This window comes from Oryctolagus cuniculus, chromosome 9 (genome assembly GCF_964237555.1).
Source record: "Oryctolagus cuniculus chromosome 9, mOryCun1.1, whole genome shotgun sequence".
NCBI lineage: Eukaryota > Metazoa > Chordata > Mammalia > Lagomorpha > Leporidae > Oryctolagus > Oryctolagus cuniculus.
The window spans coordinates 86,162,369-86,184,866 of NC_091440.1; the positions used below are offsets into that span (position 1 = coordinate 86,162,369).

General features: G+C 48.7%; 1 protein-coding gene across 2 annotated transcripts in view; it reads left to right on the top strand.

Moving 5' to 3' along the window:
* The window catches only part of FLT1 (fms related receptor tyrosine kinase 1), a 199,306-nt gene that overhangs the window by 141,404 nt on the left and 35,404 nt on the right, over positions 1-22,498 (top strand). For both annotated transcript variants that reach the window (XM_070049070.1, XM_070049071.1), the window contains exons 16-18: positions 656-787; positions 15,540-15,646; positions 21,775-21,907. In XM_070049070.1, the coding sequence (XP_069905171.1) occupies positions 656-787; positions 15,540-15,646; positions 21,775-21,907 (372 nt within the window). The remainder of the gene's footprint in view (positions 1-655; positions 788-15,539; positions 15,647-21,774; positions 21,908-22,498) is intronic.

Here is a 22,498-nt window from a genome sequence, read left to right on the forward strand (position 1 = left end):
GCTCATGTTCTCCTGCATCGGGTAGGAGATGTTTCATTTTTATCCTAACACGAGGAAACCAGAGCTTAGAAAGGTTAGGTGACTTGCCCAAAGTGACAGATCCTGACGTGGTAAGTAAGGAATGGATTCAAAGCCAGCCCATGCTCTTTACAACTCTGCCACATGGTTGCACCAAACAACATGACAAACGAAACACGGCTGCCTCTGACTCATGGGCCATAAACGGCTTGCAGTCCAGATGCAGCCCTCGGTGAAGCGACTTAGCCACGTGGACTCTCAGGGTCCTGGTGTGTAAGAGGGAGACAGGGTGGGGTTCTGAATGCTGAGGTAGGAATGGTGAGGTTGTGGGCAGGGCAAGTGCTGGTTCTCACCTGCTGGATGTGTGCCGTGCTTGAGGCTGGCTCTGGCCGCTCCCCACACTTGGCAGACCTGCATCTCCAAAGCTGGAGGTCCCAGCTCTGCCGGGTGGTGAAGGTGTTAGCAGAAAGCCTGGACAGAGGGCAAACAAACAATGCAGCCCTGGCCCAGCTTACCCGGAGTGGAGCTCGGATTTCCTTGTCTGAATGCATAATGATAGGAAGAAGGTTGTGTTACAGAAGGAGCTGTCTTTGTTTGTCATCCAGGCCCACTAATCTAAACATCTCTCACTCCTCAGGCATTATTTTAGGACCAGGAAGCAGCACGCTGTTTATTGAAAGAGTCACTCCAGAGGATGAGGGCGTCTACCAATGTAGGGCCAGCAACCAGAAGGGCTCCGTGGAAAGTTCGGCATACCTCACCGTGGAAGGTAAACAGCCGCCGAGCAGAGCAACAAGAAACTGCTCAGACACCTATTTCCCTGTTTGTTTAACTTCCTACCTCCCGGTCTCCTGCTGCCCGCTCCAGCCTGTTCCTCTCCCTGACCTCTTCCTCCCCCTCTCCCTGTCCCTCTGGGAGGCAGCTGTCTGGTTCTGTCTGGCAAGACAGCAGGTGAAGCCACCAGTGGGCTGGCCATCCTGAGCCTGTGAGCCGAACACAGCCTCGGATGGAGCAGTAGCTCCTGCTCACAGGGTGGATGCACCAACCCACGCAGAAGGGCCAGGGCCCTCTGCCCCTGACAGCAGCAGGGCCACGACCTGAGTTATCAAGGCCAGATCCAGAGAGGGTCGTACCCCCAAATCAGCCAGGCTGTAGGGTGGCAGGGAGGGGGAGACGGGGAAGATGGGCAGAGGACCCTACAGCACTTAAATGTGTTCCTTGTTTTCCCTTTTCTGATTCCCAGAGGTAGGTAGGTGTGTGCTGCTCTCCCCGTATGTTTCCGTAAGCTAGGAATTAACATGACGTTGTCTGCAAAGTATTATCAAAGAGGGAACAACACATAATAAACAGACCACATTTAAGAAAAATATTCCAAATGCTTCCTCTTTATAGGCCTCCGTTTGTTGAGCAGGAAAATACAAGGAAGCCTAGTCCAGCTCTGCCAATGGACATGTAGCTTCTGTTCAGTTCCGGGGGTGGGAAACAGCCGGCCCACGGGCCATATAAGGCCTGCAAAAGCATTTGCTCTGGTCCTGCCAAGGCAACCCCAGGTGGGACTCAAAATTTACTAAATCTGTAGCAGGCTCATTTTAAAGTTGATAATTTTGCATGTCCTACTAATGATGTTATAAATGCCCAAATGGCCCTGGGCACAAAAAAAGGCTCCCCACCACTGTACCTGAATTTCAATTTTCCAGTGCTAGTAATCATCCAAGACTGAAAACTTCCAACTCCATATAATAGCACGTTGATGCTTCTCATGTGAGTATCTATGGGCTACTGAGGTTTGACACGAAGAGCTGGAGCTTGTTCAGCCACCTGTCTCAGCATACGCAAGTCTTTCTAGCAAAAGAAATAGGAAGAAAGCAACATAGTTGAGTTCTCTCGTCTTGGGAACTTGTGCTCCTTAGAGACTGTAACTCTGAGAATTCGGCCTCCTTTAAGACAGAATAGCATCCTCACTCTTTTACAGGGAAATGGTTTTACTTTGTTACAATGTTCATTTTTGTCTGTTTGAAAGGCAGAGTAGGGAAGAAAGAGAGGGAGGAAGAGAGAGATCAATCTTCCGTCCACTGGTTCACTTCCCAGATGGCTACAACAGCCAGATCTGGGCCAGGCCAAAACCAGGAACAACTCCACCCAGGACTCCCACATAGGTGGCAGGAACCCAGACACTTAGGCCATCATCCCCTGCTGCCCAGGGTGTGCATTAGCAGGGAGCTGAATTGGATGCTAAGGAGCCAGCGCTTGTACAGCCACTCCAATATGGGATGCAAGTGTCTCAAGCAGTGGTTTAACCCACTATGCTACAGTGCCAGCCCCATGGGAGATGATTTTAGAGAAACTCCTGGAAATCTGAGACTACTACAAATTGGTTCTTTCAGAAAAAGTAAAAGAGTAGCATTTCTGTTTGTCTCCCAAATAATCCTTATTTCAAAATAGTGTTTGAATTCTTCTGTGTGTACACAGAGGAAACAATTAAGTGAGCCTCTCTCCTCATCACCCCCTTTCTACAAAGGATTCCTGATTTTTTTTTTTTTTTTTTTGGACAGGCAGAGTGGACAGTGAGAGAGAGAGAGAGACAGAGAGAAAGGTCAGCACCACGCCGATCCGAAGCCAGGAGCCAGGCGCCTCTCCTGGTCTCCCATGTGAGTGCAGGGCCCAAGGACTTGGGCCATCCTCCACTGCACTCCTGGGCCACAGCAGAGAGCTGGATAGGAAGAGGAGCAACCGGGACAGAATCCTGGTTGCTAGCCCCGACCGGGACTAGAACCCGATGTGCCATCGCTGCAGGCGGAGGATTAGCTTATTGAGCCGCGGCGCTGGCTGATTCCTGATTTAAAAAAAAAAAAAGATTTTATTTATTTATTTGAGAGGTGGAGTTACAGACAGTGACAGGGAGAGGCAGAGAGAAAGGTCTTCCATCCTCTGGTTCACTCCCCAAATGTCTGCAACAGCCAGAGCTGTGCTGATCCAACGCCAGGAGCCAGGATCTTCTTCCGGGTCTCCCATGCGAGTGCAGGGCCCAAGCACTTGGGCCATTTTCTGTTGCTTTCTTAGGCATGTTAGCAGGAAGCAGGATCAGAAGTGGAGTAGCTGAGACTGGAACAGGCTCCCATGTGGGATGCTGGTACTGCAGGCGAAGGCTTAGCCCACTATGCCACAGCACCGGCCCTACTGATCTATCTTTTAACAAGGACTTTGGATGTGGTCCTTAGGGTGTGGCTGCATCAAGCCAGGGAGTAGAGAGCAAGGAGGCATTCTTCATCCTCAGATCAAGGAGTATTTTCTGGTGCAGGCATTGTGGCGTAGCAGGTTAAATGGTGCTTGGGATGCCTGCATCCCGCACGGCAGCACCTGTTCTCATCTCAGCTCCTCCTCCCGTGATCCCATCTCCCTGTTCACATGCCTGAGAAGTAGAAGATAATGGCCCTTAGTACTTGCATCCTTACCACTCACGTGGGAGACCAGGATGGAGCTCCTGGCTCCTGAATTCAGCTTGGCCTAGCTCTGACTGCTGTGGCCATTTGGGGAGTGAACCAGCAGGTGGACTCTCCTCTCCTCTCCTCTCCTCTCCTCTCCTCTCCTCTCCTCTCCTCTCCTCTCCTCTCCTCTCCTCTCTTCTTTCTCTCTTCTTTCTCTCTCCTTTCCCTCTCCATCATTCTGCCTTTCAAGTAAATAAATAAATCTTTTAAAAAAATAAAAGGCATTTCCTTCATAGCCTTGCAATAACCACATAAGAAACCTATAGCAATTAGGAACCTCTAGCAAGGTCTAACATGAGTGACCTCATTACAAGGTCAGGTCACAGCCATCCTAGATGCAAACTGGACCCCTTTCTTGGACTCCCCCACTCCCCCATCCCTGGCTGCCTCCGCTGGCCTTAGAAGAGAACATGGGTCAGCCACTGCTGACTGCTTAGGTGCTCTGGTGTGAAACAGATATGTTTGTGCAGAGAGGCCCTCCTTTCCCACCAGGCTGATCTGGCTTCCTCGGGAGCCCCCCGGCTTCAATTGCGCTTTAGGACATCTGTGTGTGCCTTCCGCCTACCGGTCTTGACCATCGCCCTCCTGTCTGCTCTGAGTCTGCTTTCCAGGATGCCTGAGGTTCTCCTTGCACTGCCCGGGGCCAGAGCAGTGGCACTGGGGAGGGTCCTGGACTGGATTCCAATGCAGGGCTCTGGCCATTGTTCATGATGTGACCACAGCCTGGGATGTCTTCTGTCCAGGCTCCATCCCCTATTCCAAACAAGCCTCCCCCTCACGGCCAGCCTCCAGATGAGCTGCCAAGTCACGTACTCACTTGCTGCCTGGCTCTCTCACATGCTGATTTCAGGATCATCAGTCAGAACTGATTTTCTTCTGCCTTTTGTCATGTCAGCATCAATGTGCTTCTCTTCCCTGCTGAGCTGCAAACTTTTTGAGGCAGGAACTGTCTGCTGTATCTTGGTACTCCACAGCATGCCCACGAAGCACATGTAGTTAGTACTGTAACTGCAGGCTCTGTGCAAGCTTAATTTTATGAGAATCCTAAGTAAATACACATAGTCATTATCCTCAGTGTACGGATGGGCAAATGGAGACCCAAGGACATTGAATACCATGCCCAGAGTCTCACAATGAACACACAGTGAGGCTGAGACTTGAGTCCACATCAGAGTGAATATTGGAGTAGCCCCACCTCTGCTCTTGCTGAAGTGCTATTGGCAAGGTCTGATGATAAATCAGTCTTTTGAAGTCTTTCTCTTATCCTGCTGTTTTGGTTTTCTCTCTCCATGCCTCTACACTTCCTGTGGGGACTCCTTTTCCCACTAAGTGGTTTACTGTTCTGAAAAGTCGATCAATGTCCAGGCTACTGCCTCACGGATCATTTCTGAAAGTGTCTGTCAGCCTGAATCAGTTGCTCCGGAGGAAGGGAAGAGTGTTCCCCCAGGGGCGGATGTTCTGACCCTTACCCTTCCTGGCCTCCTCTCTCAACCTCCCAGCTGGCCTGTCTACTTCTCCCCTTGCCCTCCTCCAACTCACCCCCCAAACTAGAGGAATTTTGTTCACCATCTAAGCTTAGGATGTGTGTCTCCCCAGCTTGAAATCTTGCACTAGCTCCTGGTGGCCTAATATGTACCTCCAGCCTCCTCCACCCCCTCCCCACCAGCCCAAGGCCTCCTGAACACATCGGGCTCCTCATGGCCTCTCTGCCTTGGCCGTCTCTCCCTGGTGTCCGGCCAGTTCCATCCCAACTCGTTCTCTTCCTGGGCATTCCCACTGATCCTTCAAGACTCACTCTTGCTCTCCCATCACTCTCCTTTTTGTCTGTTGGTTATTTCTATTATTTTTGTAAAGATTTACTTATTTAAAAGGCAGAATTACAGAGAGAGAAAGAGAGAGAGAGAGAGAGAGAGAGAGAGAGAGAGAGAGATCTTCCATTTGCTCGTCTACTCCCCCAAAATGCCATAATGGCAGGAGCTGGGCAGGCCAAAGTCAGGAGCCTGGAGCTCCCTCTGGTTTCCCACGTGAGTGCAGGGGCCCAAACACTTGGGTCATCTTCAGCTGCTTTTCCAGGCCCTTAGCAGGGAGCTGTATTGGAAGTGAAGCAGCCGGGTCTTGAACTGGTGGTGCCCATGTGGGATGCCAGTGTTGCAGGTGGTGGCTTAACCTGATCCACCACACCAGCCCCTGGTCCCTGTTCTTATACCTGGCCTCCCATAGCACTTGCTGTGGGCCTGTAAGGCACTGATTTCCGTTGTTCACCGTTCGTTTTTCTATCCCAGAGTGCTCCATCAACAGTTGTTAGGTTGACCTATTTAGAAAACCACTATTTAATGTCAGAAAAAGAAAACGCACTACTACATTGTGTAGGGTGATAGAGATAAGCCACATCCAAGTAGTTAACAACTTATTTATTTGCTTGGGTCCCTGCAGGATATGGGGATGAAGGCTAGGATCAGTAACCTCAGTGTGCTTTGAAAACCCAACTGAGAGAAGATTCATGTTTACGAGCCTTCAAAATTGTCTGTATTTCCCATTTCTCCCCTTCCCTGCAGGGAGAGAAGTATATCAGTTTTTGAAACACCAAGTGAGTGTGTAATCACACGGCTGCGATTTCCTGTGGCATGATTTTCCCATTGGGTACATTAATAAATTGTATGCTTCTTTCCCTTATTAAAAAAAAATGAAGAAAAAAGATTAAGGTGCTCATGAGCCCAATCGACATTTTGAGCCCCTCCCCAGGGTGTAGTAGAAACACGAGCTGATAGAAAACAGGCTCCACAAAGCTACTGACAGAGGGCAGCGGAGTTCACAGGCAGAAAAGGATGTGGAGGGGACTTGACCTCCAGAGGCGGTCTTGTAGGACGCTGCATTGGCAGGAAATGGCAAGACAGCGAGTCTCGAGTCAGCTTTGACTCTTCTACCTGGATATTCCCCTGGGCGATAGCGAAGTCTAAATAATTCCAAACGTGCCCAGTGGCTAGTGCATCAGGTTTTCTGTGGAGCGAGTACTTCTGACTCAGCCCCTCTTCCTTCATGTGGCATTAATCTTCAGCGTCACTTAGGGAAATGGCACCACTTGCAAGGTAGCTGTGGACACATTAGGGGGCTTCAGAAAGCTCATGGAAAATGCAATTAAAAGGGAACTTTATTTTGCTACAAAACCCTTTTGAAACCCAGGCATAATTTTTCATAAAATCTGTTCTTCATGCACTTTCTAAAGCTTATTTATATGCTCACGATTTCAGTTTTTTGCACCAAAATACGCCTTTTAATGACTCTGTTTTCCATGAACTTTTTGAAGTACCCTCACCTGTATGACTCCTTTTTACCTATTAGTGGCCTTAACTGCTATGCTTTTTGAGTTCTCGTGTCTACTTTCTGTCATTTGTCAGCCTTCTGCTTGCTTGCTTTTGTCATTTCCTCTCTAATATTGGCTGTCTCCCACCTGTTTGCTTAAAATTTATGGTTAATGAGAAAATGGATTGCCTGATTTGCAGCCATGAACCATACCTGGAGTCCCATGCCCGTGTACAAAAGCAGCATACAGAAATGAACCATGGCCTGGGTAGAATCGTGCAAGTCTGTGAGGATAGTTAGTCTTAAAAAAAAAAAGGAGACAACCCAGGGGAAAACATGGCTGTTTTGTTCTCAACGCCTAAGGTGCTATCTGATGGAAGAGGCATCTAACTCCTCCTTTGATGCATCAGAACCAAGGAAGGGCAATGGAGGAGAAGTTTCTGGGTGGGGGGTTTTGGAGTCATCCCAAGGATCCGGTTTGTGAACAGGAAGAGTTTTTGGAAGTTCATATGACATGCATCTGAAGAAAGCCTGCACGTGGGAGCCAGCTGCAGGATCTTAAAGTACTTGTGGTTCACTGAATAAAAACTGGATCCTTGGCTGCTGCTCTTGAAAACGTGCCTGCCCAGATATGTTATAGTTGAACTTGGATACTGGCTCTCGAGCCACAGCCATTCTTATCAGCCTGGTGCTGCCGAGTCTGCCAGTTTTGGAGTTGCTTTCCTGCGAGGTGCAAGTGGACCCTCTACACTGACCCAGCTTGTCCAGCTGAGTTTAGGAAATGAAAACCAGGCAAACGAGTTGTGGCTATGTTTAACAGATTTAAAGAGGGTCACGAATTAGCCAGGAAGGAAACCGTCTGCTCTTTTTATTTCCCTTGAAAAAAGATTCGTATGCCCACAGATAAAACAATGTGTTATTTTGGTATCTGAAAAGGATGCATGGACCATGGAGTCCAAGTGGTGTCCTTAAATAATCACAGGTCTTGTTTGGTTTGGACAGAGCGTGAGCATGAGTGTGGCACACGTGGGGCTCTCAGAGGGGAAGCTGCAATGTCAAAACCGGCAACCAAGCTGTTAGTCACCCAGATCATTTCTGAAATTAATGTAACATGCAATGGGACTGTCACCTCGGAAGTCTGGCAATGTTTTCATCCAATTTTATCATCATACTGCAAGTAATAGCCACAATACACACAAGAGCATTCCCGGGCGAGGTGGAGGCCTAGCACTCAGTAGCATTGTAATTACCCAGGAGAAAATAGCTTGAAGAAGCACAACTTCAGTTTTACACACTTTCTGGAGATGATGGACGCAAAATATGGCAGAAGGCACCAAGGCTTGCCCTGGCCCTGCAGTCTTGATCTTTGACGTGAGGGTGCTGGTGTGACATGGCGGTAGTCTGCCACAATAACTGCACATCAGCCCTCCCTTGAGGCTGCGTTCACCTGTAGGAAGTACAGAACGTAGAGGTCTGTGTTCTCTAGTAAAATTCCAGGAGTCGAGACTGGAAGAGGCTCAAAGAGAGCAGAACTGTGTGGGGTTTCCAGCCACTGCTTTCCATCAGCAGCTCTCAGCTCCTGTTCCTGTGACCTCTCTGATCCCTGAGTCTTCTAGACTTTGGCCCTCCCCTTCCTGAATCCTGCCCCCCAGCCCCCTCCCGTGGCCCTCCTGGCACAGAGGAAGGATGTGGTACAGTCATTCGCAGGAACACGCTGGGGATTGATGTTGCTGCTCGCTTGGGTGTTGGCAATTCTGAAGGGTTTCCCAAGCACAGAGCAGTGCTCCCAGCAAGTGAGCTGGCTGCTTGCTGATTCCACACAGGATGACTGGGGGATGGGACACGCATGCCTTTTTTACTTCCAATCTAAACAATGACATAAAGCTGGCCTGGATCACAGATTCAAAAACTGGGTGGAATTCCATTTAGAGTGGCTTGAGCTTTTCGTAGATAGTTTCTGTGACAAAAACATTGATTCAAACTCAAACTACCTTAATTCCTCCTGTGGGAAGCAGATAGCATGAAACTGAGTAGGGGACCGTGGACTTAGCCTTGGTGAACTTGGTGTTAGGTGCTGTGCAGGCTGGAGACTATGGCATTATGTCTTATGGCTACAAAACACGCAAAGCACTGTTTTAAGCACATAGCATGCATCACCCTAGCTAATTTTTGCAATAATTCTGCAAGGAAGTGCAGTTATTTAAAAGTGTAAATCTATGCACAGAAAGGGTAAATGACGTGTCTAGGGCTGCACAGCTCGGAAGTGGCAGAGCTGAGAACTAAAGCCATGTTGAACAATTCCACTCTATTATCTCTCAATTATGTGATAGCAGGAATATCACGGTTAAGAGGACCCACTCAGGGAGAGCATTTGGCCTAGTGGTTAATATACTAGGTAGCATACTCATGTCCCACGTCAAAGTTCAAGTCCCAGCTCTGGCTCCTGACTGCTCCTGCCGCCCATGGAGGAGGCCTGGGTTGCATTCCCGGCTTCGGTCTCTGCCCAGCCCTGGTTGTCATGGGCATTTGGGAAGTGATCCAATGGAAAGAAACTGCCTGTCTGTCTTTCTGCCTCTTTAATAAATAAATAAAAGTTAAAAAGGGAAAAAGAAAAAAAAAGATCCACTCTGAAGGTAGGTGGCTTACTGCTCATGAACTGTACAGCCTTTGGCAAGTTAATCACATTCCTGACGTCCAGGTTTCTCCTTGTAAAATGGGAATGTTAATAATGGTATTCCCACCCTTATAGGGTGTGTTGTAGGATTAACACATTTAAAGCAATGCCCAGTGTACAATAAAAACTTCATACGTGTTAGCTAACATGAATATCCCAAATCCCATTTCAGCACAACTTTCGATATTCTACTTACTTCAGGTCTTAGTGAATTTCCCAAAGAGAGTTCCAAACCACAGAATTCCCCTGTGGCTTAAAGATCTCACGAGTTATAATAAAGACACATTACAGAACTAATGTTACATTAGAACGGTATTTTGTATCTGCCTAAAATTATTTTTGAAAATGTACTTCAAATTAGATTTGAATCCATAATTTCCACACACAGTTTCAAATTGGTGTACACACATTCCTAAAAAGCTTCACAAACAGTCACAAAGGCTTGCAGGCCAGTTTTGATATTTCAGTAAGCTTTAGCGAGCCCACATCATAAGGTTAGCTGGATCACTAGCTACTAGGACAGGAGGAAGCAGCATTGTTGATCAGCCCGTGTTGATCAGGAACTCTAGCGGTCAGGTCTAGTTGGCTCTGACTAATTTGCTTTTATCCACACATCAATTTTGATTGAGACCCTCTTGGCCAGTGCTAGAGATATGAAATTAACACTGACTATCTATTTTTAATGGCCACAGAAAAATTGTAAATTTTATGGGGTATCATATGATGCCTTGATACATGTGCACATTATACAATGTTCAAATCAGGGTAGACATATCTATCTCCACAAACATTTATCATTTCTTTATGATAAGAACATTTAAAGTCCTTCCTTCTAGTTCTGCTTCTCTTTAGAAAAATGTACAGTATATTGTTATCTAGTCACCCTACTGTGCTGGAGACCCCCACAACGTCTCACTGCTGTCTAACAGTAACTCAGTATCCGTTCATCAATCTCCTTCTCTCCCTTTTTTGAAGGTCCCAATAAGTTGGGGCCCCTATAAATTGTTACCCCACATTAAAATAACAAGCAGACCAGAGAATAGCACCTACACCACCCTGCAGTGCCAAGCAAGTTTCTTGAGGCAGGCACAGCTCAGCTGTCTGCAGAAATTACAAGTACCTGAGCCAAAGTCAGAGAAAAGACAAATTGTGATGCGTGCAGTCTGTTTTTCTGAAGACAAAAATTATTTGAGGCCCAAAAAGTGACAAGGAGGAAAAAAAAGTAAAGGGGATGGGAGGGTTTGAGAGAAGGGGCAGGGAGGTAAGGAGAGAAGTCGAGGGCACCTTAAACATTTAGCTAGCACCAGGTTTACCCATTTCACCTGGGAGATAGGGGCTGTTACCCGTTTTGTAAGATTAAGGACACTGAGACATTGAGTCCTGGGTCACAGTGCTCATAGGGTCACATGAGGGCTCCCTACCCTTTCCTGATGAAACCTGTGCTCAGTCCCTAAGTGAAGCCAAGCTCTATGGCCAAGGGGCCCTGGTCTTTCGTTTAAAGTGTGTATTAATCAACTTTCCATCCCTATAGTGAAATGCCTCAATAAGACTAACTTTGTAAAGGAAAGAGGTTTATTTCAACCCATGGTTCTTGAGGGCCACAGCCCAAGATCAGGCAGCCCCACTGGGTCAGCCTCTGGTGATGATGTTCTTGCTGGCAGAGTCCCCAGGTGCACAGGCATCATGTAGCAAGAGACATGGAAGGTGTGCCAGTCTATGTCTGTCTATGTGAGGTCTCGCTCTTCCAGCCACAGAGCTGCCAGGATCCAATCACAGGGACATCACTCCCAATGACCTGATCCAATCAATCATTTCCCAAAGGCCCCACACTTAAAGACCATAACTGGAGTGGGTTTCCACCCCTCAGTGCCACTAACATCATAAGACTTTGAGGAGTACCCTCTGTGTGAGTTCAGGAATCAGATCATAGTCAAACCATAGCCAGGTATTTCCTTGACTTCTTGAGAAACTCTACCTGGTTATATCATATGAGCTGAGAATTCAGTGTGGTACCACACATTGCCTCATGCTGTGGCTGGTGAGCTGCTACATATTATGCAGCCGAGGCCACACACTCAGAGATCTGCAGTGGCCAGGAGAAAGGCTCAGGCCACTGAAGAGCGGCAGACCCTGTAGCCAAGGCACACTGCCCCTTGGAATCCGGTCTATCCCTGTGGGGTGCCTGCTCTTCACATTGCAAGAGGGTTGGGACATGGACACGGAATGTTCCAGACAGTAGGGTCAGCAATCTATGATAGAAGCCACCATCACCAAACACTCTTCAAATCAGCCACATGTGTGTCAGTATCCCAGATAAAAAATAGTCTTGTGCTGTGTCCTGACATTGGCCTTGGACACATCATATGGGAGTGATGTCCCCGAGACCCAGCACTAATTCCTTGTTATTGTCAGATTCTACCCACATCAATGCTGGGCTCTCTTCCCCCACCCTGTGCAGCTGGGCTGCTTCATGCCCTGAGCGCATCAGCTGTCACCAGGGGCTGGAGCTGGGTCCTAACCAGCCTGCTGTACAGATGCTTGGCCACCTAGACCACACCTACGAGCTCCTTTGAATCTCTACCCCCGGCTTATGACTGTCCCAACAGCCAGTTGTCAAACAGACAAGAGTGCAGACCCTGCAACAGAGAGTTCTTCAGAACTCTAGGGGAAAATGCATCGGTTTTGATGCAAAAAAATCTTTTCTTCCACACGCAGATTTTTTTCATAATACATATTTCCAAAAACTTTTTTGAAGGCCTCTCATACGTATGGACTTCAAGTATTTTTCACACCAAAATAAATGTATCTGTTCATTCAATTTTCTTTGTGTACTGTAAAAGTCGATCTTTATTTTATGGAAAGTCATACTGCATAGTATTAATCAGAAATAGATCCTTCCCTTCTAATACATGCCCATCTTGAAGATGTTTTCTAATGAGCTAATTCCTTAAATGTGTCAGTGTTTGCACACAAACACATTTGGTCCCACTGAAAGGAATTTCGTTTGAGTAAGGACTATGGAATTAGACTTTGGGGCTCAACTTCCTGCCCTGCGGAATGCAATGGGAAAGTTCCCACAATCAGAGGGGGCCTCTCTCGGCACATTCCATGCGGGAAGCATGTGCAGAGCTTTGTGTAGACAGCACCGTGTCTCGAGATGCTATCAGTCTCCCTGCCGGCCAAAGGCCATTGTGCCTTGACCAGGTCCCAATCAAATGCCATAAAACCTCTCTGTGCGTGCTCACGCGTGCGACTGTGTACAGCAAAGAAGCATTAGACTTCACGGGGAAGGGGATGAAATCCAAACTCAGAGGAACCTGCACTTCCGGCATTGCCGTGGTGAGGCTAGCTGCCGAGAGAAAGGGGTTATCATCCTTAGAAACTTCTCTAAGGAAGTTGTTCTCAGGCTCAAGATGTTCAAGGGAACTTAGCCACAAGTGGGCAAAACAGCAAATGAAGCCCATTTGCAAATCCATCCGACCGCTCCTTTCAGGATGCCTGCCACTGCCAGGCACTCTCTGGACACTGGAGATGTGAGCTGTGACCCCGGGGGTCATGATCCTGCATTCTGCAGTGTGGCTCAAAACGTTCAGCACACGCATCAGTCCAGATCTGAATACCACAGCACCACCCACACCCCTTCCCCTATCACAGGGTCCCAGCCCCTAGAACAAATCTGGGACATGGGTGCTCATCCACATGTTTATTGAATTAATAGAGATTTTACCCTCAACTCTTTGTGAAAGCTTATTCATCAGAGACAGATAAAGCAAAACATAGTTTCTGCAGCCATTCACCAAGTCCAATGGCCAGCGTGAATACAATAAATGTGATGTGTGGTCGCAGGCTCCAGGAATTTTGCATTCTGGGAGACAAAGCATGGCGGTGTCATAGGGCTGGTGTATTTAAGAGATGACAAGTATTTTGATGGGACTGGGGCCAGTGGGGAGACAGCAGTGGATGAAGCGGAAGAGATATTCAAGATTGGGATCTGGATTTCTGTGCTGACAATGATGAGAGTATTGAGGTTGAGGAGTGCAAGGAATAAATTTGTGCTCTGGCGAGAACACTGTGGTTGCAGAGGTGGAGGTGAGCCTGGTGCAGGTGAGGAGGCAGTAGCGCTGGGGCGGGAGAGGTGGTGACAGTCTCATGAACCGTGGAAGTCCAATGGGCAGGACTTGGTGATGGACGGGACAGAGAGCAAAATGTCTCTTTCCCTTCCAGACTAAGAATGCTCTGGCCTCTAGGAAGTGATTAATATGCTTGTGTAGAAGCTGACGGGATGAGAGAGGAGGAAGTGGCATGCCATGGAGGGTTCAGTAGTTGGTCATACGTGCAGCGTCAGTCCCTGGGCGACAGTCACAACCCCCAACTCGCAGGCTGTGTGCCTGCAGCAAGAGGCTTTCTCTCTCCGTGTCTCAGTTTCCTTCAGAAAGTGGGAATAAGCTGCTCGTAGGGCTGCTGTGAGTCCTGGATAAATGAACCACTGTCAGTCCACAGGAGGGCCCTTGGGATAGAGAGGGCTTGCTAAATCTACCTGTTTGAGTGATTGCTATGATTGGGGTGGGGAAGTTTCCCACTCCTGCAACATTGCATCTGAACCATGCACACAGATGCTCAGGACCTTCGATGGCCTTGCCCATTCTGTGTCTTCTCCCACACTATTGGGAGTGCCCTATTGTTTCCAGGTCTCTGTCATAATTTATCCTGTTCCCTCTCCCTGCCTTCATCTCTTCACTGGAAAATCTGCTTCCAGTGCCACCTCTTCCAAAAGCCATCAGTTACCCTCCATCTCCCAAGTTTTATAGCAGTCAGTTTCTTTGCATTTGCCTCCTATCTCGGAGGTAGGCTTGATTGGGCTCCTTGAGGGTGGCTACCCTCGCTGACTCTTCTCCCGTCTCGTCCAGCCCCTAACCTGGCCCCTTCACTGACATGAATACAGTAAATGTGATGTGTGGCCGCAGGCTCCAGGAAGTTCGCATTCTGGTAGACAAGCATGGTGGTGTAGTAAGGCTGGTGTATCTAAGAGAATTAAAACAGCCCTCCAGATGAGCCTCGTCTGTGAAATTGGGATATTACGGCTGACTCTCTCACTGGGTGGATGTGAGTGCGTGGCACTTAATAAGCACTCAATAAATTTCATCTTTATCCACATCTTCACTTCTAAAACTTTTCGCTTGCCCTCAGCCCATCCTTCTATAAACGTCGGTCTCGTGTTTACAAAAGTAGAGGATGAGGCATTGCTACACACGCCCTGGGAAATCGTGCACTGGAATCGTCATGGCGGGAAGCTCTGCTCTGGCCCACTGGGGCATTCCTCTGCAAATTCCAAAGAGCCTCCTCCCCGGAGCCATCAGCTGGACTACATTGGGCCTCTCCTTTCTGGTCTTGGAGGAGCAGCCCTCAGCTTTTGATCTCTGTGTCCCTGGGAAATGAGGTGGCTTCGAAGGACCCCGTACTGCCCATACCTCTTGCCCTCCCAGCACCTGCAGGCTGGCAGTGAAGAGATCATACAGCGCCCAGATGCGCGGCATAGGATGGGGCTGCTTTTCCCTGGCCGTTCCGAAAGCAGCAAGCAGGCAACTGTGACAGCCCTTGGGCTTTATTTTTATTTTTCTAATCTACTTTGAAGAATTTTGTGAGTCCCAAAGGAGCGCTCTCATGTCATCCATTTTTTTTTTTTCTTTTCTTTAGAATTTCCTCTAAAACCCATTAGGGAGAGCTAACATAATCCAGACTTAGCACTTTAGTGGGCTTTTGTCTGTGCCTTCATTTTTTGCCCCCATTTTTAATTTCTCCTCTGATTTTTTTTTAATTCATCATCTCTGGGACTACGAAGTTTGAAAACCCAGCAGCCAAATGTCTAGAAAAGCTTTTCATTGTCATGTGAGTCCCTTATGCTAATGTTGTGCACCTGCCTGACTCAGAAAGTCAGACGAGCTGAGACTAATTTTTGCCACCGCAGCTTGTGAACGTGGCAACAGACTGCGTAGAGGCCCTGGGCCTTTATGCCGGTTCAGGTATGGCTGTCAGCACCACCTTGGGGATCTTTCTCTTTCCAGGAACCTCAGACAAGTCCAGCCTGGAGCTGATCACACTGACCTGCACCTGCGTGGCTGCCACTCTCTTCTGGCTCCTGCTAACTCTCTTCATCCGAAAGCTGAAAAGGGTAAGGATGTGGGTGAAGTTCTGCTCTGCTTCTTACATAATATTCCTATTTTTTTAAGATTTATTTATTTATTTGAAAGAGTTACAAAGAGGCAGATGCAGAGAGAGAGAGAGGTCTTCCATCCGCTGGTTCATTCCCCAAGTGGCCATGGCCGTGACCAGGAGCCAGGAGCTTCTTCCAGGCCTCCCAAGCAGGTTCAGGGGCCCAAGAACTTGGGCCATCCTCCCCTGCTTTCCCAGGCCATAACAGAGAGCTGGATCGGAAGTGGAGCAGCTGGGTCTCAAACTGGAGCCCATATGGGATGCTGGCACTGCAGGCAGTGGCTTTACCCACTACACCACAGCGCTGGACCCTACATGATATTCTAGCAAGTCTGCTCTGATATCTGGAGCAAGCACTTTCCTTAGGAGCTCATTCCTCTTTGTGATCTCGTCAGCACTGGTAATCAACCAGAGAGATGTCTCTGACCACAGGCAGCAGTGGGTGAACAACAACAACAAAAAAGCAGATAAATATATCTCAGAAACAGAAGAATTTTTTATATAAAAATATGAAATTGAGTCTTTAAATTCAGGATGGGACCTGTAAAATCCTCATTGTTTTAACCTCATTCTCTGTGAAGAAATGAAAAGGAAAGGCACCCTGATTTCTCTTAGATAACACTATGGCAGTTCCAATAAAGGCAATGCTTCAAATATTTATATGAGCCTGCACAAGGCCGAGTGCTGGGTCCTGTGCAGGCCTGGTGGTGACAGTGGCGAACAAGTAGTGGCACATGCAGACCAAGGAGGAGCCTGGCTTTGATCAGCCACACAGTCGTGAAGTCCCTGCTCGAGACACCCACATGCCCTGTCAGGGTGCCTGGGTCCAGGTTCCAGCTGCCCACTTCCAATCCAGCTTCCTGCTTATGGGAACCCTGGGAGGCAGCACATGGCGGCTCAAGTACTTGGCGCTCTGCCACCCATGTGGGTGATCCAGATAGAGTTTGGAGCTCCTGCCTTCAGCCTGGCCCAACCCTGGCTGTTATGGGCACTTGGGGAGCGAACCAGTGGACAGTAGCTCTTTGCCCCGTCTGTCTCTCTTTCTATCTCTGTCTCTGTCCCTCTGGCTTCCCAAGAAAATGAAAACAAAACAAAAACTGCAACTTAGAGTTAGCTGACCAAAAGTTCTATAAGGGGGGTGATCGGGCAAAGAAGAGAGGAGAAAATTAGGCAGTCCTCTGGAATTTCAGGAATTCCATGCCCAGGAAGCTGGCCACCTGGTAATGTCCCCGAATGGGGAAGGGGCAAGAAACAGGAACCATAACCAATTTGTAAAAACACTCCAGTCTGGACACCGACTGGGCTCCCTGACCTTTGCTGAGATGCCACCTGTTAGGTGCACTTTCTTCATTAACCTTGGCTAACATGCTTACTGCTAAAAACGCACAAATAAATAATAAGAGAATTTTTAAAAAGAAGGAAGAGACAGGTGTTGTCGATGAAGGGCAGGGCGTATGTGAGGCTGGAGGGAGGGAGGGGCAGCACCGTGAGGATGAGGGAGGAGTGGCAGGCCAGGAGGGCTGCATCGGTGGGGCCAGGGGTGGCAGGGTTGGAGGCGAGGTTGGCCAGGCAGGCCCTTGTAGGCCCTGGGGAGGAATTTCGTGTGCATTCTAAGCGCAGTAAAAGCCTTGCACGGGGCAAGGAGAGTAAGCAAAGGTGGGGGCAGGGAATAGGTATGACAGAGATGGGTGTCTGTGAGAGGACTGGAGCAGAGTGAGAAAGAGTAAAAAGACAGGCAGCTGGCAGAAGGCTTTATGGTAGTCCAAGCAAGAGCTGAGGACAGGGGCCGGTGCTGTGGCGTAGCAGGTAAAGCCACTGCCTGTAGTACCGGCATCCCATATGAGTCCCGGCTGCTCCACTTCGAATCCAGCTCTTTGCTGTGGCCTGGGAAAGCAGTGGAGGATGGCCCAAGTCCTTGGGCCCCTGCACCCACATGGGAGACCTGGAAGAATCTCCTGGCTCCTGGCTTTAGGTTAGCGGAGCTCCGGGCCATTGCAGCCAATTGGGGAGTGAACCAGTGGATAGAAGACCTCTCTCTCTCTCTCTCTCTCTCTCTCTCTCTCTCTCTCTCTCTCTGCCTCTCCTCTCTCTGTGTAACTCTGACTTTCAAGTAAATAAATAAATCTTTTAAAAAAAAAAAGAACTGAGGACAGCTCCAAATCAATAATTAGAGTTGAGAGATAGGAGGGAAAGCCAACAGATTCCAGAAACATCCAAGAGGCCTTATTCATGTGTCAGGAGGTCCTGTGGGGTGATCTCAGTGAATCCTGCCCCAATCGCAAAGAGGAGGCTACACAGTCAGTCCTGTTTTATAGAGGGAAACTGAGGCTCTGTTGGGTCCCAAGCCACTATTTTTGGAGCTTGGTTTTCAGACCCCGGCTGTTGGAACTTAGATGTTGCTACTAAAAAGCCGGCAAGGTGTTCTGACAGCACTGTGCGAGAGGCGAGGCTAGCAGCCCCCGGTGCCAAGTACCTAACATTGGTGCCGTCCAAAGCGATTGGTGCTGAGACCTGATCAGTCGAGGCCGCTGCCTGAGAAGGAAATGGGGGGCGGGGCACAGAGCAGCTTTAGGGTTGGGGGCTCATATAGGGAAACACAGGGAACAAAAGCAAAACTCGGCTAAGCTGGACAGAGACCCAAAGGCCACAGTTCAAAGGAACAGAGGGGAAGGGAAAAACTTCAGAGAGAGGGATGCTTGGGTCAGACTTTGAAGGCTGTAGCTAGAAGAAAAGAAGCAGAGAAACACAGCCTGCCCGACCCCTCCCATTCCCCAGATTGGGGAAGTGGTCTGGTGACTTAGCACACAAGAACATGGCACACAGAGACTGGGAAGGTAGCTGGGCCTGCGTGGAAGTGGTTCCTTCTTTATAAAAAAATTTTTGATTTATTTATTTTCATTTTATTTGAAAGGCAGAAAGATGGAGAAAGAGATTTTTCCATCCTCTGGTTTACTCCCCAAATGACCACAACAGCTAGGGCTGGACCAGGCTAAAGCCAGGAGGCCAGAACTCAAACCAGTTCTCCCACATAGGTGGCAGGGACCCAAGTACTTGAGCCATCATTTGCTGCCTCCCACATTGGATTGGAAGCAGAGTAGCTGAGACTCAAACCAGACTCTCCGATATGAGTTGCAGGCATCCCCAGCTGAGGTTTTTTTTTTTTTTTTTTTTCTTTAAAGATGTATTTATTTGAAAGAGTTAGAGAGAGAGAGAGAGAGAGAGAGAGAGAGAGCTCTTCCATCCTCTAGTTCACTCCCCAGGTGGCCCCAATGGCCAGGGCTGGGCCAGGCCTAGGCCAGGAACCAGAATTCCATTCAGGTCTCCCACAGAGGTGACAGGGACCCAAGCATTTGAGTCACCTTCCCTGCAGCCCCAGGCCCGTTAGCAGGAGCTGGATAGTAAGCAGAGTAGCTGGGACACCGACAGGGCAGTGGCTTCACCCACTGCGCCGCCCCGAGACTCCAGCCCCACCAGGTGGAGATTTACCCCTGCACCAAACACCTGCCCCACGGGAGCACTCTCTTCTGTTTCTAAAATTCTGTGACATTTTGACATCTTAAAAAAAAAAAAAGAAAAAGAAAAAGGATGAGAACATGAGATACTTATGTTGAAAATCAAACGCCCATAAAATTCAAAAAGGAATTGGTTGTGAGAGGCAAAAAGAAACAAGGCATCAAAAAAGCATGTGGCTTCTCTAACCACAGTGTAAACTCTTCCCTGATAAAGGCAGGATCTTATCTGCTGAGCCCTGCCCTGCGCAAGCCAGGGTTATAATTAGAGCTAACATTTATTAATGCTTGCTAGATACCAGGCTCTGCTCGAAGAGTTTTCCACTCTCTCTCATTCATTTGATAGTCACAACAACCCTGGGAGATGATTGTTCTTACACGATTCTACAGATAAGGACACTAGGCTTAGAGGAGTGAACTTGCCCAGGGTCACATACTCGGTCAGAAGCTAAGCCCTGAGTCACATCCAGGCAGCAGGCTCCCCGCCTGGGCTCCAGCACACGTAACTGTGCAGCCTCCATGCCAAGCACCTAGCAGGCTGCTCAGCGTTAACGTCAATGGAAAGAATAAATATTTGTCGGCTAGCGGTCTCCTATCACGCTCGCCTCAAAGCCCTTACTTAAGGTTTGTGTGGTGTTTCCTCTCATCTGCCCCACTGAGATAAACCGTAAAATTCCCTGGTGACCCGCAGGGAGGCTGTCCACCATGGCCTGGTCCCCTGTCTCAGTCAGCACCACTGCCAACCTCCCTACACATCCTGCATAAACTCAAGATGTCCCTTGCTACCTGGTAGCCATCCCGGGCCCTTAGGGGATTGGGCATTGTTCCTGTGGTCTTGGCTCTACTGGGCACTGAAAAGTGTGGTCAGAGGGCCTATTTCCGTAGCTTCTCACGGACACCCAGCACCTTGGGACTCATGTTGACCTCCAGGCTGAGTCCTTGCCGTGCAACGCCAATGGCAAATGCAATTTGTGACCCCCGTGCTCCCTATCTTTGTGCTCTGCTGGTTTCTGGAGGCCCCAGGCAAGCTTTTCTGCCATGAGCTGTTTATCACACACTTTGGTGATAATTTGGGGGAGAAGGAGCCCCCGACTGCAAGTGATGGATGAGGTGGGCTGTGACAGCCCAGGACAGGGTGAGTAAAGATAGAAGAATGTGGTGGGCGTGAAGTGATGTGCATGGAGAGGTCATCTCCACTCCAACTCTGAGCCGGCATGGGGAACAGCCCCGGAAGGAAGGGCCTCCCAGACTCATTTAAATGAAATTTGCATAGCTTCTAGACAAGAGCTACATGGGAAAACGGGCTTCCTCTCTGCTCTGCCCGCAGATGTGCAGACGTCAGTTCTGGAAATTTGCCCACTAGCAGGAAAGGCACCCATGGACATGAATCCAAGACATTAAATGTGAATCCAGTTATCTCTGATCTGAAATGAAGACTATTTTCTGGACTTGATTTGCATGACTGAGCTAAAACAAGTGCTTCAAGACAGATGCCTGCCTTACCCACTGGCACCCAAAATGGCCAGATGAACCCAGAACATGCCTGTGTATCAGTCTTATACCACATGCACCCCTTGTCCTTGAGATAATTAACTTCTACTCCTTACTGAAGGCAAACCTTCCTCTAACCTCACTCATGGACTCTGTAGTCTGTACAGGTGGCTGAGGCAACCCAAGCCTTCTAAGTGTTTAAAGACTTTACGACACAGGTGCCTTTCATTGCCTCTGGAGCCCTGGGTCTACTTTACGGCTTCTGACCTCCTTATAAAGAGAGAGAAGCCGCATTGCACTCCAGTGTTAGCCCAATTGAAATGTACATTCCTGGTTGTGCAGAATGGCCATGGAAAGTCCTTGTTGGTCATTGTGTGGAATGATTTTATTAGAATGGTTTGCACTTTTTTTTTTTTTTTTTAAGAAAACCCACCATGTAACTGCTTAAGAACAAACGTGACACATAAGGTCGCTTGAGAATATGTGTTTTGTCCAAGATAGGATGGTGGAGCTGGCACTGCAGAAACATAGTGTGGGAATTGTGAGGAATCATTTTGTGAAAATTGCACGCTCAACTGTGATGTGTGGATGTGCTCAGGGCACACTCTCTGTTCTCGACCAGGTTCAACTGCAAGGACCCAGAGCAACAGGAGATGCTGCCGAGTACTGTTTTACATTGCATTTCTGGAATTTTAAAAGTTGTCTTCTTCTTGGGGTGGGTGTTTGGCGTGGTAGTTAAGATGCCAAGTAAGACGTCTGCAAAACCACATCCGAGTGCCTGCGTTCAATTCCCATCAGCTTCCTGCTGATGCAGACTCTGGGAGAAAACACTGATGGCTCCGGTAATTAGGTTCCTGCTAAAAACATGGGAGCCCTGGATTGAGTTCCTGGCCCAGCTCTAGCCATTGCAGACATTTGGAGAGTGAACTAGTAGATGGGAGAACTCTCTCTCTCTCTCTCTCTCTCTCTCTCTCTCTGTTTCCCTGTCAGGTTAAGCATAATAATAATAATTCCCTGACTCTCAAGTTAAAAAAGAATAATAATACCGTTTTGTTCTTGGTGACTTTACGATCTCTTTATTCCTCAGTCTTCTTCTGAAATGAAGACCGACTACTTGTCGATTATCATGGACCCGGATGAAGTGCCCCTGGATGAGCAGTGTGAGCGGCTCCCTTACGATGCCAGCAAGTGGGAATTCGCCCGGGAGAGACTCAAACTGGGTAATGTATCTGTGTGCAACAGACTCTCAAGCCCGTGCTGTGCTCTGCGGGGGCAAAAGTCACTTAGATCCGGGAGTCCACCCTCCAGAAGCCAGGGAGGGGAAAGGACACACGGTGGCTACCCTAAGCAATGCCTCGACAGCAGGGCAGGTGACACGGCAGCAGCGGTCTGTTCATGCAGTACTTACGACGCACCTTGAGACCTGTCAGCCGCGGGCACTGGTCAAAGCCCTAGGGATGCAAAGGTGTCTGCTGTCAGCCAGCGTACAACTGAGTCTGGCGAGCAACAGTGACATCACGTGTCTGGGGAGAGTCGGTGCTCTTCAAAGTTGTGGATGGGAAGTCTCATCTGCACAGATCCACCGTTTACAGGCCTTGGGCTCCCCAGGGCCACTAAGGGGTCACTGACGCTTCATTTTTGAAGAGCACAGACTATTGTTTTCTAGGTAGCAGAGACGATGTAAACAGCAGGCCAATGTCCTTCTAGCTTACCCCGGTTCCTCCAACCCTCACGTCACAAAGTGAGTCCATCTCCAGCCCGCGGGGCTACAGAACAATTGGAGCCTCGATGACGCCGACCTAAAGTGTTTG